This window comes from Bubalus kerabau, chromosome 2 (genome assembly GCF_029407905.1).
Source record: "Bubalus kerabau isolate K-KA32 ecotype Philippines breed swamp buffalo chromosome 2, PCC_UOA_SB_1v2, whole genome shotgun sequence".
Classification (NCBI taxonomy): Eukaryota; Metazoa; Chordata; class Mammalia; order Artiodactyla; family Bovidae; genus Bubalus; species Bubalus kerabau.
The window spans coordinates 172,735,657-172,753,822 of NC_073625.1; the positions used below are offsets into that span (position 1 = coordinate 172,735,657).

The 18,166-nt window shown below is 35.6% G+C and overlaps 1 protein-coding gene across 2 annotated transcripts in view; it reads left to right on the forward strand.

Annotated features, from left to right (window-relative positions):
- Nucleotides 1-18,166, forward strand: part of ATR (ATR serine/threonine kinase) — a 117,918-nt gene that overhangs the window by 50,764 nt on the left and 48,988 nt on the right. For both annotated transcript variants that reach the window (XM_055569451.1, XM_055569452.1), the window contains exons 23-28: nucleotides 3,767-3,880; nucleotides 8,264-8,379; nucleotides 11,039-11,159; nucleotides 12,716-12,853; nucleotides 14,492-14,702; nucleotides 17,793-17,971. In XM_055569451.1, coding sequence (XP_055425426.1) covers nucleotides 3,767-3,880; nucleotides 8,264-8,379; nucleotides 11,039-11,159; nucleotides 12,716-12,853; nucleotides 14,492-14,702; nucleotides 17,793-17,971 — 879 coding nt within the window. The remainder of the gene's footprint in view (nucleotides 1-3,766; nucleotides 3,881-8,263; nucleotides 8,380-11,038; nucleotides 11,160-12,715; nucleotides 12,854-14,491; nucleotides 14,703-17,792; nucleotides 17,972-18,166) is intronic.

Consider the following 18,166-nt stretch of genomic DNA (forward strand, 5'->3'; position numbering starts at 1 on the left):
TTTCGATGATCCAGTGAATGTTGGCAATTTGATCTCTGGTTCCTCTGCCTTTTGTAAAACCAGCTGGAACATCTGGAAGTTCACGGTTCATGTATTGCTGAAGCCTGGCTTGGAGAATTTTGAGCATTACTTTACTAGCGTGTGAGATGAGGGCAATCATGCAGTAGTTTGTTCATTCTTTGGCATTGCCTTTCTTTGGGATTGGAATGAAAAGTGACCTTTTCCAGTCCTGTGGCCACTGCTGAGTTTTCCAAATTTGCTGACATATTGATTGTAGCACTCTCAGCATCATCTTTTAGGATTTGAAATAGCTCAACTGGAATTCCATCACTTCCACTAGCTTTGTTCATAATGATGCTTCCTAAGGCCTGCTTGTGCAGAAGGCAATGGCACCGCACTCCAGTTCTCTTGCCTGGAAAATACCATGACGGAGGAACCTGGTAGGCTGCAGTCCATGGAGTCGCTAAGAGTTGGAGACGACTGAGCAATTTCACTTTCATGCATTGGAGAAGGAAATGGCAACCCACTCCAGTATTCTTGCCTGGAGAATCCCAGGGACAGGGGAGCCTGGTGGGCTGTCGTCTATGGGGTCACACAGAGTCGGACACGACTGAAGTGACAGCATAGCATAGCATAAGGCCTGCTTGATTGCGCGTTCCAGGATGTCTGGCTCTAGGTGAGTGATCACACCATCGTGATTATCTGGGTCGTGAAGATCTTTTTTGTATAGTTCTTCTGTGTATTCTTGCCACCTTTTCTTAATATCTTCTCCTTCTGTTAGGTCCATACCATTTCTGTCCTTTATTGTGCCCATCTTTGCATGAAATGTTCCCTTGGTATCTCTACTTTTCTTGAAGAGATGTCTAGTCTTTCTCATTCTATTGTTTTCCTCTATTTCTTTGCACTGATCACTGAGGAAGGCTTTCTTATCTCTCCTTGATATTCTTTGGAACTCTGCATTCAAATGGGTATATCTTTCCTTTTCTCCTTTGCTTTTTGCTTCCCTTCTTTTCACAGCTGTTTGTAAGGCCTCCTCAGACAGCCATTTTGCTTTTTTGCATTTCTTTTTCTTGGGGGGGGTCTTGATTTGTGTCTCCTGCACAGTGTCATGAACCTCCATCCATAGTTCATCAGGCACTCTGTCTATCAGATCTAGTCCCATAAATCTATTTCTCACTTCCACTGTATAGTCATAAGGGATTTGATATAGGTCATACCTGAATGGTCCAGTGGTTTTCCCTACTTTATTCGATTTAAGTTTGAATTTGGCAATAAAGAGTACATGATTTGAGCCACAGTCAGCTCCTGGTCTTGTTTTTGCTGACTGTATAGAGCTTCTCCATACTTGGCTGCAAAGAATGTAATCAGTCTGATTTCAGTGTTGACCATCTGGTGATGTCCATGTGTAGAGTCTTCTCTGTGTTATTGGAAGAAGGTGTTTGCTATGACCAATGCATTCTCTTGGCAAAACTCTTTTAGCCTTTGCCCTGCTTCATTCTGTACTCCAAGGCCAAATTTACCTGTTACTCCAGGTGTTTCTTGACTTCCTACTTTTGCATTCCAGTCCCCTATAATGAAAAGGGCATCTTTTTTGGTTGTTAGTACTAAAAGGTCTTGTAGGTCTTCATAGAACCATTCAACTTCAGCTTCTTCAGCATTACTGGTCGGGGCATAGACTTGGATTACCATGATGTTGAATGGTTTGCCTTGGAAACGAACAGAGATCATTCTGTCGTTTTTGAGATTGCATCCAAGTTTGGCATTTCAGACTCTTTTGTTGACTATAGGGCTTCTCCATTTCTTCAAAGGGATTCTTGCCCCCAGTAGTAGGTATGATGGTCATCTGAGTTAAATTCACCAAATCTAGTCCATTTTAGTTTGCTGATTCCTAAAATGTCAAAGTTTCTCTTGCCATCTCCTGTTTGACCACTTCCAATTTGCCTTGACTCATGGAGCTAATATTCCAGGTTCCTATGCAATATTGCTCTGTACAGCATCGAACCTTGCTTCTGTCACCAGTCTCATCCACAACTGGGTGTTGTTTTTGCTTTGGCTCCATCTCTTCATTCTTTCTGAATTTTTTTCTCCACTTATCTCCAGTAGTATATTGAGCACCTACCAACCTGGGGAGTTCATCTTTCAGTGTCCTATCTTTTTGCCTTTTCATACTGTTCATAGGGTTCTCAAGGCAAGAATACCGAAGTGGTTTGCCATTCCCTTCTCCAGTGGACTACATTTTGTCAGAACTGTCCACCATGACACGTCTGTCTTGGGTGGCCCTACGTGGCATGACTCATAGTTTCATTGAGTTAGACAAGGTTGTGGTCCATGTGATTAGATTGGTTAGTTTTCTGTGATTGTGGTTTTTGGGCTGTCTGGCCTCTGATGGAGAAGAATAAGAAGCTTATGAAAGCTTCCTGATGGTAGAGACCAACTGAGGGTGAAACTGGGTCTTGTTCTGATGGGCGGGGCCATGCTCAGTAAATCTTTAATTCAATTTTCTGTTGTTGGGTGGAGCTGTGTTCCCTCCCTGCTATTTACCTGGCTCCAAACTATGGTGGAGAAGGAAATGGCAACCCACTCCAGTGTTCTTGCCTGGAGAATCCCAGGGGCGGGGGAGCCTGGTGGGCTGCCCTCTATGGGGTCGCACAGAGTCGGACACGACTGAAGCGACTTAGCAGCAAACTATGGTGGAGGTAATGAAGATAACAGCGACCTCTTTCAAAAGATCCCATGCATGTACTGCTACACTCAGTGCCCCCAACCCTGCTGTATGCCACCACTGACCCACGATTCTGCCGGAGACCCCTGGACACCCACTGCCAAGTCCAGGACAGTCTCTTGTGGGGCGACTGCTCCTTTCTCCTGGTGTCTGGTGCACAAGGTTCTGTTGTGCCCTCTGAGTCTATTTCCCAATCCGGTGTAAGTTCTGGTAGCTCTGTGATGGGGTTAATGGTGACCTCCTCCAAGAGGGCTTATGCTATACCCAAATCAACTGTACCCAGAGCCCCATCCCTACAGCAGACCACTGCCGACTCGTTTTGTCCTTAGTGGCAACTTGATCTAAACTAGATAATTTAGGTAATTTCTGAGTTTATTCCTTAATACAATTGCAGAGACCTTTAGCCAAAAAAATAAAGTTGAAGCCTAGTCTGGAGTGCTGCATTCTTTTAAATAAACTTTCTAACATAATTGTGACAAATACTTAAAATCTAATTGATTATTTAAATTTTACTATTTAAACCCAATTGCTCAATATCTCCATGAGAAACTAATTTCCCAGATGTTTTAATAGTGTGTATATAAAAATGTTTCCATGGTCAAATGAGTGTGGGAAATCTTGTAAAACAAAATTAAACAGGACTTTTAACATATTGGAGAACATTATGAATCTCCTACAGAAGGGCATATTAAAATTATTTTTTGAAGCTTCTCAAGTGGCCAAGGTTCTACAGAATGTAATTTAGGAAATTCTATAGAACAAATTTTCTTTTTAAGAGTTAAAAAACCAAAATATGCAAATTGCTGACTCTGTAAAAGTTGAGTGAGTCTAACACTTTAAAAATAGTTTAAGAAGTGTTAGATTTGGCTTCTTAGCTACAGATTATATTTTAGACTTGGTACCAAACTTCATTTGAGCCTTACTGAGCTTTCCTTCTCTAAGTTAAATTCACTTAAGTAACTAAGTTAAATTCACCATGGTATGCACAGTACAATTTAAGAAAATGTATATAAATTATCCTATAATTTTTTCTTTTTTTTTGAGACTGGAGTAGAAGATTCAAACTTTGCCTATGGATTATTAATGGAACTAACAAGAGCTTACCTTGCGTATGCAGATAACAGCCGAGCTCAAGATTCAGCTGCTTATGCCATTCAGGTAAGAGTGTATGTAGACCTTATTGGCTTTATGTTATTAAATTCTATTAAGAAAGTTGTAAATTCTATACTTTAGGAACTCTTAATTTTTAACTATCATTTTTATTATCAAAGTAATACAAGTTCTTGACAAAAATTTCAAGAGTACAGAAATGTACCCTTCTAACATTATTATACGTACTTTGACATTTTTTCTATTTATATACAAATACATGTGTGTTCTCCAGCAAGCAAGCAGATCATATTTGTTGATTTTCTTTGGTGTTTAAAAGTATATGTTGTGTAATTTTCCATGTCAGTACCTATAGCTCTAATTCATTCTTTTCGGTGACTTTATATTCAATATAACATACTGTAATTTGTTTAAAAAACTTTAAGACAAGTAGGTTCTGTTATATATCTTGTTTTTACAAAAAAATTATTTAAAAAACATATATACAATTTCTGAGTATTTGAGTGAGTATATCAATAATATAGATATCTTAAAATTAAAATCTCCAAGCAAATACAGAGTTTACATTTGATTATCAAAAAAGCTTCACCATTTTATACTCCCTTGACAAACCTGCCTTTAATTAAAATTTTTAATCTTTGCCAGTGTGACAGTTAAGATATGATATTGTTTCATATTAATTTATACTTAATGATAAGAGCAGTATAACATCTTTTATACATTTATTGCTTTTTTGTGAATTTTCTCTAAATGATCTTTTCCCATTTTTCCCTTGGTAATGATCTATTTTTTTAATTGACCTTTTAAGACCTATTTGGATGTAGTGGAAATTATCCCTGTCTTCCATACGTGTAACAAACACTTCCAGTTTGATTTTCTTTGCCCCTTTTCATATTTTTTCGATTAAAATATTTTTTTATTTTGTTAGATATTCAGGTCTGAAATTCATGATTAGAGGCCTGAGTTAAAGATACAATTTGGAGGTGTTCATAGTTCTTTAAAACTGTGATTCTGAGGAAGTATGTATAGGTAAAAAGGTTCTAGTAACTGAGACCTGGATAATGAGGAGTCACTGAGAAGAGGGAAAAAGTAAGAAAATATAGAAGGAGCTACCAGTAAGGTGGGAGAAGATGGTGTCCTGGAAGACAAGAAAGTGTTTCAGAAAGTATGACTGTGTGTGTGTTAGTTACTCAGTCATGTTGGACTCTGCAACCCCATAAACTGGAGCCCACCAAGCTCCTCCGTCCATGGAATTTTCCAGGCAAGAATACTAGAGTGGGTTGCCATTTCCTATTCCCATGATGCTTAAGCTGAGACTTTAGCATCATGGGAGTAGTTTGGGGGTCTTTCCGACCCAGGGATCTGACCCAGGTCTCCCACATTGCAAGCAGATTCTTTACTGTCTGAGCCACCAGGGAAGCCCCTTCAGGAAGTATGGCGTGATCTAAATGCTGACCATATTCTATAGGTGTAATAATTTCAGGACTAAGAATTGACCATTGGCTATAGTAACGTAGAGATCATTGCTGTCCTTGAAAAGAGCAGTTTCAGTGTAGTTTAGAAAGCCTCATTAGAGTATTTTTAAGAACATGTGGGAGGAGAGGAATTAGAAAAATTACAGAAATTCTTTTGAAGAGTGTTGCTATCAAGGAGAGCAGAAGAATGAGATAGTAGCTAGGGAGGAAAGAGGGGTAAAGATAGAAAAAATGACAATGTGTTTACATGTGCTTGGGAACAGTTCGGCAAGAGAAGAATAGTGATGATATAGAAGAGAACTGATGTAACACTATTTTAAGTAGGTAAAGAGATGTGGAATATAGTGTACAAGTGGGAAGAATCAGATCAGATCAGATCAGTCGCTCAGTCGTGTCCGACTCTTTGTGACCCCATGAATCGCAGCACGCCAGGCCTCCCTGTCCATCACCAACTCCCGGAGTTCACTCAGACTCACGTCCATCGAGTCAGTGATGCCATCCAGCCATCTCATCCTCTGTCATCCCCTTCTCTTGCCCCCAATCCCTCCCAGCATCAGAGTCTTTTCCAATGAGTCAACTCTTCGCATGAGGTGGCCAAAGTACTGGAATTTCAGCTTTAGCATCATTCCTTCCAAAGAAATTCCAGGGCTGATCTCCTTCAGAATGGACTGGTTGGATCTCCTTGCAGTCTAAGGGACTCTCAAGAGTCTTCTCCAACACCACAGTTCAAAAGCATCAATTCTTCGGTGCTCAGCCTTCTTCACAGTCCAACTCTCACATCCATACATGACAACAGGAAAAACCATAGCCTTGACTAGACGAACCTTTGTTGGTAAAGTAATGTCTCTGCTTTTGAATATGCTATCTAGGTTGGTCATAACTTTCCTTCCAAGGAGTAAGCGTCTTTTAATTTCATGGCTGCAGTCACCATCTGCAGTGATTTTGGAGCCCAGAAAAATAAAGTCTGCCACTGTTTCCACTGTTTCCCCATCTATTTCCCATGAAGTGATGGGACCGGATGCCATGATCTTCGTTTTCTGAATGTTGAGCTTTAAGCCAACTTTTTCACTCTCCACTTTCACTTTCATCAAGAGGCTTTTGAGTTCCTCTTCACTTTCTGCCATAAGGGTGGTGTCATCTGCATATCTGAGGTTATTGATATTTCTCCCGGCAATCTTGATTCCAGCTTGTGTTTCTTCCAGTCCAGCGTTTCTCATGATGTACTCTGCATAGAAGTTAAATAAACAGCGTGACAATATACAGCCTTGATGAACTCCTTTTCCTATTTGGAACCAGTCTGTTGTTCCATGTCCAGTTCTAACTGTTGCTTCCTGACCTGCAAACAGATTTCTCAAGAGGCAGATCAGGTGGTCTGGTATTCCCATCTCTTGAAGAATTTTCCATAGTTTATTGTGATGCACACAGTCAAAGGCTTTGGCATAGTCTAGCCTTAATTAGAAGCAAAAACTGTTCATCTTTAGTAATAAGAGAGAAAGCAGAGCATGTAAGCACTGATATGGTATTGTCACGCTGGGGAGATATTAGCATGGAAGTTGTAGAGGTATCTTGTAATTGCTTATTTTCTCAGTTAAATATGAAACAAGATGAACAACTGTAAGTATGTTAGTGTTTTTTGTTTGTTTTTTCTTCCAATTTTGTAGAGATATAATTGACATACAGCACTGTATAAGTTTAAGGTGCATAGCAGAATGATTTGACTTAAGTACATCATGAAATGATTATCACAAGTTTAATGAATATCCATTTATCTCATATAAATACAAAATTAAATTTTTAAAAAGTTAAATTTTTTTAGCACAAGGAACGTTTTCCCTTGTGATTAGAACTCAGGATTTACCTTCTTAACAGCTTTCATATATAACATATGCTAATGCTAAGTCACTTCAGTCGTGTCTGACTCTGTGTGACCCCATAGACAGCAGCCCACCAGGCTCCGCCGTCCCTGGGATTCTCCAGGCAAGAATACTGGAGTGGGTTGCCATTTCCTTCTCCAATGCATGAAAGAGAAAAGTGAAAGTGAAGTCGCTCAGTTGTGTCCGACTCTTAGCGACCCCATGGACTGCAGCCTACCAGGCTCCTCCGTCCATGGGATTTTCCAGGCAAGAGTACTGGAGTGGGGTGCCATTGCCTTCTCCGTATATAACATATAGCAGTGTTAATTATATTTATCATGTTATACATTATATCTCTAATATTTCTTTATAACTGGAATTTGTACCTTTGATTGATCTAATTCTAAATATAAAGTACATATTCTATTAGTGTTTATAATTGTTATTAATAGGAATATATCTGTTGCATGTTGTCCTTTATAGTGGAATATAAAGAAAGAATAGTAGGTGATGAAAGATATAATATCCTAACATTTGTCTTGTGTTAAAGATTGATATTAGAAAGGTTTTTTTTCTTCATCTATAAAATCCCACTTGTTTTATTTTCAGGAAAGTAAAATATAACCATTTCATTGCTGGATTTGACTAATAAATTGGTCTTTAACATTTGCATCTTATTTTCAGAATTTTAAACTCAGTATGGTATATCTAGAATTTGAAATATCTTGAATTTTTGAACTATTTTGGATTTATAGTACTTTAATTAAAATTCAGAAAAGGTCACACTCTAAAAATTCTGCAAGTATAGAAGATTCCAATTATTTCCTCCAAATAACTCTTAGTCATTTATTTTAGATTATGTTATATGTAGCATGCAAATTACATGTTCCATTATTGTTACTACCACAGCTTTGTGACCTTGAGTAAATCACCTAAATGGTTTTAAGCATTGAGATAAATCTGAACAAGTTCATAACTCCAAAATGTTATAATTTTATATACTTTTCTATGTATTTTTATAGCTGTAATATGTAGAATATTGGTGGATGTAAAGATGTATCTGTTTCATTGATAATTTACAACTGTAAAATATATATTTGTAGGAGTTACTTTCCATTTATGACTGCAGAGAGATGCAAACTGATGGCCCCGGTCACCAATTGTGGAGGCGATTTCCTGAGCATGTTCGAGAAATACTGGAACCACATCTAAATACTAGGTCTGTAAACTCATTAATACTCTTTTGATAAAATTGTTTTTAACTATATAAAATAAATGTTACTTTTGATATAACTTTTTAGCTTTAAAAGTGTTTTTAGTATGTTCTAATATGTGTTTTTCCACTATGATTTATGTTTATAATCTTGTCAAAATGAGAACAATCTGCTCATTGTTTAAATTCTATAACTTTGAATATTTAGACAAATTCATTGAAGCTGAAAGGATTATTTTTTAATTCAACTGTCAGTAGTACTTTGGAAAAAATCTACTTCAAATTGAATATGAGTTGAAACTTTTGATGTGTATGTGCTAAGTCACTTCAGTTGTGTCCAACTCTTTGCGACCCTTTGGACTATAGCCTGCCAGGCTCCTCTGTCCATGGGATTCTCTAGGCACGAATACTGGAGTGGGTTGCCATGCCGTCCTCCAGGGGATCTTCCCTGACCGAGAGACTCAACTCGTGTTTCTTAAGTCTCCTACATGGGCAGGCGGGTTCTTTACCACTAGTGCCATCTGGGAAGCCCTGTGAAAATATTTTCTTCTCCTTTAAGAAAAAAAATTTCTAACCTTTTTTTTGCCATTTTAAAAACTTTGTTAGGCTTGATTGAAGCCCATTAATTATTTTTACTTAGAAACTTTAGTTTTAGGTAGTCTAAGTCCCAAAATTATTGGCTATTTGACCTTGGATAATTACTTTAGCTTTTGAACCCTAGTACAGTACCTAGGTACATAGTAAAATGTTTTATAAGAGCCCTTAAGTATGTATACTTATTTTCTACATACCTTTTAATATTTAGAAACCTCTTAAACATCATTTTGTTTCTTATGAATAGTACTATTTAAAGATATAGTTTATTAAGATAAAATAAAGTTTGTTTTTTCTATTTTGAGAACTCTATACTTCTCCATTTCTTTATCTGTATTTTATAGCACTTATAGATGCTTAAGAGTTTCTGTTAACTAGATAGATAAATCGCCTATGGTTCACAATTGCCACAGAAATAATTTTAGGAGAAAATATCAGGATGTGACTTAACAGAGCCTTACTTGTTCCCCAATATCCATAGTTTTCTAAGTTCAGCATAAAACTTGTAAAAATCATCCAGAGAATTATATTCATGATGGTTCAAAATAATGGTGGTTAACTGAGAGACATTGGATTTTTCATTTTTTAGCAATTTGCAATACAGTGAAATACATAATGTTTGCTGAGACCCTTGAGTGTAGGGCATTAATTACATTTGTCATTTCCAAACCTTACGCTGGTGATTAAAAAGGAATCCACTCACCTCAATAGTTGCTGTACGCATGTGTAAGATGAGACCTATTTGAACAGGTTTAAATGTTAGTGCTGAGGAGCAAATAGAAAGAATCATGTTGAAGTTATGGAAGAGAGAGAAGTGATAATTGATAAAATAAGGCCCCAAGGAGGATCCAGAATACTAGCCATATATCTCATGGGTGATTAAAGGAAGTGAAGTCTCTTTCTCTGTAATAAGGGAAGATAAAATGATGGATAGAACTTATTTACAAATTTAACTGTGGGGTTGTGTTAATGGTTTCTTTTTTCTCCATGAAGTAAGAGGTATAAGAGATAAGATTATTGGCTGAAAGTATCAGTGCAGTTGGTAATAGGTCACGTAAGGAGAATAATGATCATTTGTAATAGCCACTGTGGAAAACAGAAGAGAGAGCTGATAAGGAATATTTAGGATTTCTGGGCAGCATAGAGGTCCACTGAGGTTGAAAACTAAGATATGTAGTAGTACTAATCTCATAAACAATTTCATGATTTTTCCTCTATCAGTGCAGTGGCCTTGATATCGTTTCAGTGAAGGCAAGGATTTAGACTGATCCAAGATTTGGAGCTTGGCGGATGGGTCCAGCTGGTAAAGAACAGTGTGGCAGTGGAGTATGTAGAGGATATTACCAAGAGAATGCTTGAAGTGAAGGACCATAGAAACCAAGCTGGTTAGAAAAAGAAGTAAATGAAAAGAAGGTATTATAGATTAGAAGAGTTTAGCAGAATCAAGAGACAGAAGATCTCAATGAGAGAGAACAGATGTGTCAGTAACTGGATGAAAGAACTGGAACTTTGGGAAACTGTGGCCGTAAAGTGGGGTCTAAATAGTACATTTTGGAAGTGAAGAAGTTTCTCTGTTTTGGAAAGGGAGTCCCAAAAAAGAAGTAGAGGAGACAGTCATTGAGAAGTTTTCAGTTTGACTAGATGGTCCAACCAGACATTGAAGTCACTCAGGATGGTAAGACTTGGGGAGGAAAGAAAATGCTGAGCAATCTGCTAACTGTATCAGTGAGTTGGTAGATGTCCATAATGAGTAGAGTATAGTATATATATGTGGATGACTTGAACCTCAAAGGAACAGATCTTTTTTGCTCCAGGGTGGGGTTGGAAGGATCTGAAAGAGCATTGAGGAAGGGAAGAAGCAGACTCAAATACTTTGTACTTGGGGAGTTCAAGAATGACCTATCACCCCATTACTAAGAAACTTTAGGGAAAGTAGTGTCTTTAGCCAGATTTCAGTAAGGGCAAGGCTGTAGTGAGGTAGTCAGCAAAAGAATTGATATAATTCCTTATACTAAAGTTCTAGACAGATGGATATGTATTTATTTTTTAATAAACAATTTTTAAATTACAGATATAAGAGTTCTCAGAAATCAACAGATTGGTCTGGAGTAAAGAAGCCAATTTACTTAAGTAAATTAGGTAATAATTTTGCGGAATGGTCAGCATCTTGGGCAGGTTATCTTATAACAAAGGTAAGAGAGCCTTGTCCAGAATTTAACTGAATAGAAATTGTGAAGGAAATGAGAACATTTATCTGAATGCATAGCACACACAGTAGGCACTGAAATATTTGTGCTGTTAGTGATAGAAATTTTTGTAGAAAACGTTTACTAATACAGAGTTTCTCTTTTGTTACTAGTAACAGTTTTTGAGTAAGAAGGTAGTTTTTTAATCAAGCAAATAATAGTGTTCTTAGTGTGTTTGTAAAATGTCTATTATATTACATCCTATCATTTTATGTTTTAAATAATACTGTTTAAAAGAATATAAATGCCTTATCAGACTTTTTTATATATAATAAAAAGAAAGATGTATTATCCCTCAGTGGCAATTTCTAAAAGAGAATACATTATCTGAACTTCCTCCAAAATAAAAGTAATGTGAATGTGAAAGTTGTTCAGTCATGTCCAACTCTTTGTAACCCTGTAGACTATCCCATCCATGGAATTCTCCAGGTTAGAATACTGGAGTGGGTAGCCTTTCCCTTCTCCAGGGGATCTTTCCAGCCCAGGGATCAAACCCAGGTCTCCTGCATTGCAGGTAGATTCTTTACCAGCTGAGCCACCAGGGAAGCCCCCCCAAAAGTAAAGGTTTTTTAAAAATAAAATTTCATGGAAAAATAGAGATATGTTCCTGATATTTTCCTAATATGAAATTTTTACATACCTGACAGAAAAAAGGTGCCTTTGTGTTTCCCCAAAATGTTTAACATGTATTTAAAATTCACAACTTTTGTTATTAATTCATATTTCTATTAGTGTTTTAAAGCATTATAATAAATTATATCTGGTAATTTTAATAAAGTTTTTCTCTTTTTTAGTGAATATACTGAAAATATAATATGTGAAATGTTAAATTAATACAATTAAATTAATTACTTTCAGCTGTGGAATATTTTATTTAGCTGTATTTAGTTTTGTTTTGTTTTTTAGTGAAGGATTTATATTTGAAGAAGGAAAAACCTTTAAACTTTTATAGGAGAACAGTAATGCTGGTAAATTGAGGGTTGGATCATACCAATAAAATTTGACTCTAACACCAAGTAATTTAAACTTTTTATTTCTTTCATTTTCTTTCCTATAGTTAATCCTTGTTGATTACTTAATAAAAATGTGGTCTTGTATGTAATTTGCTGGCCCAGGAAATACTTTCTGGTTACTTTCCTCATTTATTTGTTCAGGGAATAAATGTACTAAATTTAATGTAGCTAAGTAAAAGATAATGTAATTAGCAAGGTTAATCTGTAACAAAATGTGGTGCATTTTAAAATGAAATCTAGGAGGAAAAGACCATTTTTGCTGAGATAGTTGGCAGCCCAAGTAGCTATATTGCTCTTGTAGGGGTCTCAGCAGTTTAGACACTTGACCAGAGAGATGGTGAGCTAAATCCTCCCTACTTGAGTGCGTTTCTTCATAGGAAAATACCTACTCTACAATGATAGACTAGCTCACATGTTGTCTTTTGGTGTTAATCAAAAGAATAAAATGTACAAAACTACTTACTCTCTCTAAACCATTGGAGTTTATAGGTTCGGCATGATCTTGCCAGTAAAATCTTCACCTGCTGTAGCATTATGATGAAGCATGATTTCAAGGTGACCATCTATCTTCTTCCACATATTTTAGTGTATGTTTTGTTGGGGTGTAATCAAGAAGATCGACAAGAGGTGAGATACATCATTTTATTTGGTTTCTGTTTGTACAAACATTTGGGAAATGTAGTTAGTACTAAAAAGGCTATGTATTAGTTGGACATGTATATGCTATGTAATGGGATATCTAAACACTTACAAAATTCTTTTTTAAACTTTTATTTATCAAAGAGTTGTTTAATGCTTAGTTCATATCCTTTGCCTATTTGGGATTGTGTATGTGTGTACCCTTTTAAATAATTAGTAGGAGTTTGATATGTATTCTGAATACCAATTTGTGCCAGTCATATCGTAGAAAATTTTTTTCCAGTTATATCTTTTGCCATGAGAAATTTTAAATATAAATGCCAAATTTGTATATCTTTTATAACTTTTGAATGTTAAGCCTTTTATACGATGCCTTCTCTTATCCAGTATCATGAACATAGTTCTCCATATTTTCTTTTGATTTTTTTTGTTTGTACATGCCCTTCAATTACTCTGAAATGATTTCTGCAGATACTGTATTTATTTTTATGACTTTTTTTGTTGTTGTTGGTTTTTGTTTGTTTGTTTTAATAGGGACTCTGCTTTATTTTCTTAAATATTAACTAATACACAACATTTAGCACAAATCCAAAATATGATGACAAAAGTCACTATTAACTTTTTATTTCAAATATATCATTTTAGTTTAAAAGGCCTTAAGAGGCTTGCAAATTCAAGCTTGACAGATTTCCTACTGTCAAAACCAAGAGACCTTAGAAAATGAGAAGGAAGGCACTCTGTGCCCTTTTGATCTGATTCAGTAAGGCAACAAAACTTTGCAGTGTGATTTTGTTTTGCTTTAGAATTGGTGTGTCATTACAGAGCATGGTCTGTAATTCCATTCTATTGATGAGGAAATTAAGACACAGAGAGGTTAAATGACATGGAAACACAGACTCTTTGAGCAGAAGGGACCTTAGAATTAACACAGATCAGATTTTTGAGGCATAAAAGTTTTGCTTTGGGGAAAGGGCCCACCTTAAGGAAATCAAACTGCAGGCTAGTACCCCAACGTCTCATGACTGCCTCCCTTGAACCTCTAAACCCATACTGTATTTATATTCAGCACTTAAGTGCTCCATGATATTGTCACTCTGTTTACACCTTATCATATGCTACCTTGTATTGTTCGTGTGTGCAATCAAGTATACACACAAGAGGGCTTTCTTGGAGCAGAACCTATAGCTGGTGAAAGTCTGAATCCCACCCAGAGCCTGTAGCTGGGGTATGTCTGAATCCTACCACAGGGCTTTGCACATGAATATCTGCTTGCCTGTTTGACAGTGACATTCTAGAAACTGCCACAGTGAGCAGCGGGCTTTCCTTTTGTTTGAAGTGTCTGTTTGTAGATAAAGCATGAAAGAGACATCATAATCTCTCACAGGCACTTGGATAGTCTCAACCATCTTTGCCAAGTCTATTTTTGTGACTCTTTTACAGTATATTTTCTCTTCAGAGAAACATTTTATTGGCTTAATTTTAATGAGAAAGATAATTTATTATTAATCCATCATGGATTTTTTTTCTTTTGAAAATTATTCCCTAAAATGGTCAACCTTATATGTCAGGTAATAGTAAAATAGTATTATGTAGACATATCATTAACCATAAAATGGTTCTTCTTAGGTTTATGCAGAAATTATGGCAGTTCTAAAGCATGATGATCATCATACCTTAAGTACCCAAGACAGTGCATCTGATCTGTGTCAACTCAGTACACAGACTGTGTTCTCCATGCTTGACCATCTCACACAATGGGCAAGGCACAAGTTTCAGGCACTGAATGCTGAAAAATTCGCACAAGGCAAATCACATAGAGATAAGGTAGACTCCATGGGTAAGTCATAAGTTCTATATACTTCCTTCTCTTTATTATTAACCAGTTAGCTCCTTCCTATATCAATCTATAATTTAAGCATTAGCTTTTAAAAGACCTATATTTTCTTTCATGCCTTTTCCCCCCACCTCCCCAGGAGATGGCCTTGTCTGAGAAAAAGCGGTGACTTTATAGTAAGAAAGCCTCTCTTTAAACTCTTACTCTCACTTCCTTAAGCAAAACACCTTAATTTTGCTTAATTTTTCTTTGCATAAAATTTTGCTTAATTTTTCTTTGCATAAAATTTTCCTTAATTTTTCTTTGCATAAAATTTTCCTTAATTTTTCTTTGCATAAAATAAGGTTTATATTATCTCCCCTAGAAGATTGAGGATTAAGTGGGTTGATGATTATATATAGTAAATTATAAAGTGTGAAATAAATGCTATGTTAATGTTGTTATTAACCCACTCCTCACTGTTAATTCATTTATTCCATGTTCCCTCAATGTGTGTATACATTGTATATATACATATATGTGTATGTATATAAGTGTTCTTTATCTTTTTTCACTTATGAGATACTCTTTACAGTCTTTTTCACAGTTAAGTTTTACACTTCAAAGATTTTACTTTCATTCATTTCATGACCTTTTTTTTTTTAATTCATTTCACTTATTTTATTCTTTTATTCCCTGTCTCTGGTAGTTTGGTATCCAGCAGCCCCTCCAAATATGCTTAGTATGGGGAAGGAGGTGGGAGGGGGGTTCAGGACAGGGGGACACATGTACACCCATGGCTGATTCATGTCAATATATGGCAAAAACCACCACAATGTTGTAAGTAATTAGCCTCCAATTAAAATAAATTAATTAATAATAAAAGGAATTAGTAATCTTGTTAATCTCTACTGCTATGTACTTATCTACCCCATATTGTTTGTAAGTAAATCCTAGGTATCATTATTTCATCTATAATATTTGAGAGTGTAGCTCTAAAAGATAAGGACTCTTTGCAAAGAAATATCATCAACATGTCTTTATGATACCTAAAAAAACTGGTCATTATCCCTCTTAATATCAAATATCCAGTTTCCGAAGTTCTAATTATCTCATGAATGTCATATTTTTAAATAATTTGTTTGAATTAATTTATAAACAATATTCACACTTTACAGTTTCTTTCAGTTCAGCATTGTTATATCTTTTAATCTGAGTCTAAAGATTCTCTCCAAGATAGAGGGGATAAATGTATACATATAGCTAATTCACTTTGTTGTACAGCAGAAACTAACACAACATTGTAAAGCAATTATGTGCAATTAAAAAAACACCACTATAAAAAAAAAAAAGATTCTCTGTCCAAAAAAAAAAATATGGTTAGTATATACTACAACACTAACCCCCTGTTACACCTGCTAACATGTTATTTTTTTCCCTTTGATTTTACAACTCCCACTAAGGTGACTAAAAGAAGAATCTCATTAGAGTCTAAAATGACACTTGCCCCTATGATATAAGCATTTGGTAAGATTTTGATGAATTACATTCTTCAGACATTAATAGATACAGTTAATGTCTTTAAACTTTTGCACTTTTCATTCTTGTGGCAAATGGGTAAAGTATATGATCATTCTGCTTCTCTGTACTTCAGCCATCTTAGTGGGAATACATTATTTTCCCCCAAAGCTTTGAGACTAATTGGAAAAACTGACTAAGACCCTTAAAGAGGCCTTTACTTAAGTTCTCCACTTGTGAGCATCTCCTTCTTGTTCCTCTTGTGGAGGAATACAAACATTCCTGTTGTTAAGCACAATAGTTTATTTTTTTAGGATATTTTGGACTGACAAATAATTATCTCTTTAGGGGAATGCTTTTCTTTACAATATGACTTTTTTTCTCTACAACATATTGATATGTTTTACATTAACTCTACAATTAAAGATTTGTTTCTGTTTCTGCATGTGAAAATGGTACATAAAAACCAAACATGAACTCAGTTATTATCATTTCTTACTAACATTGTAATAAAAATTCTAACTTTTAAGAGTAACATTTGTAATATTTCAAAAGTACAGTACCTTTAACATTTCTCATAATTTGAAATGAATTACACATTTTGATGGAAGTAAGAAACTTATTTTAAATATAATTTCATTTAAATTTACTATCTTGATTATGAAATTTGTTTCCTGTTTTCTACATGCTGTTATGAGTCATTATTAAAAGCTATAGCTTTTAAATAAGACTTCTTAAACTAGCTAGTCCAGAAGTTTCTCAATTAGGTCTTTTCTTAGATTCTTTTAAAAAAAATTACCATTTTAAAGTACTTATGATTTTACTTGAAAGGTACTTTTACTTTCTATTTCCACCTTAATAGCTAATGTAGATATAGCAACACAGGAAAGAAATAGATTGTTAATAAAGAAAGCTATTTCCATAATTCTGCCTTTTCCCAACTCATACTTTATCACTGTTTTTATAGTTATTAATAATCAATAACTCATCTTTGTATCTTTTGTGCATGCGTGTTAAGTCACGTCAGTCGTATATGGACTGCAGCCTGCCAGGCTCCTCTGTCCATGGGATTCTCCAGGCAAGAATGCTGTAGTGGGTTGCCTTGCCCTCTTCCACGGGATCTTCCCGACACAGGGATCGAACCTGCATCTCTTACATCTAACCTGCATTGGCAGGAGGATTCTTTGCCACTAGATCTTTTGTATCATCTTTATATATCCTCAACATTTAATGTGAATTTACATTTAATCCTTACAACATTTAAGGAAGGCAAAACAGATGCTAGTATTTATAGGAAAGTGTGTGTGTTAGTTGCTCAGTCGTGACTGATTCTTTGCTACACCATGGACTGTAGCTCCCCAGGCTTCTCTGTCCATAGAAACAGAAGTTCAAATAAGTTAAATGACTGTTTAAGGTAAGGTAAGTAATAATTGCTGTTGGAGCAAGAGTCTTCTGAGCTCTTGCTGGTAGTTACATTCTAAATAAGATACACTGGTACATGTAGATTAATTTATTTCATGAAATAAAATTTAATGTATACTTTTAAAATTTCATCTTCTAAGTCTTTAATTACTCAATTATCTTTTTATGATCTAGTGTCTACTGTGGATTATGAAGACTATCAGAGTGTAACTCGTTTTCTAGACCTCATACCTCAGGATACTCTGGCAGTAGCATCCTTTCGCTCCAAAGCATACACACGAGCTGTAATGCACTTTGAATCATTTATTACAGAAAAGAAGCAAAACATTCAAGAGCATCTTGGATTTTTACAGGTTTGAAATTAATATAGTGAACTTAATAATGATGTTTAATATTGCCAGTCTTTTATGTTTAGATTGTTCATTTTATTGGTTTAGATGATAATACTATGATTGTATATGGAAGAGAAAGTAAGGACCAGTGGGACTAATACAGTGAATTAAATAAGAGGTCAAGATTGGTGGGCTTCTTTTCAGGTCGAAAAGCAG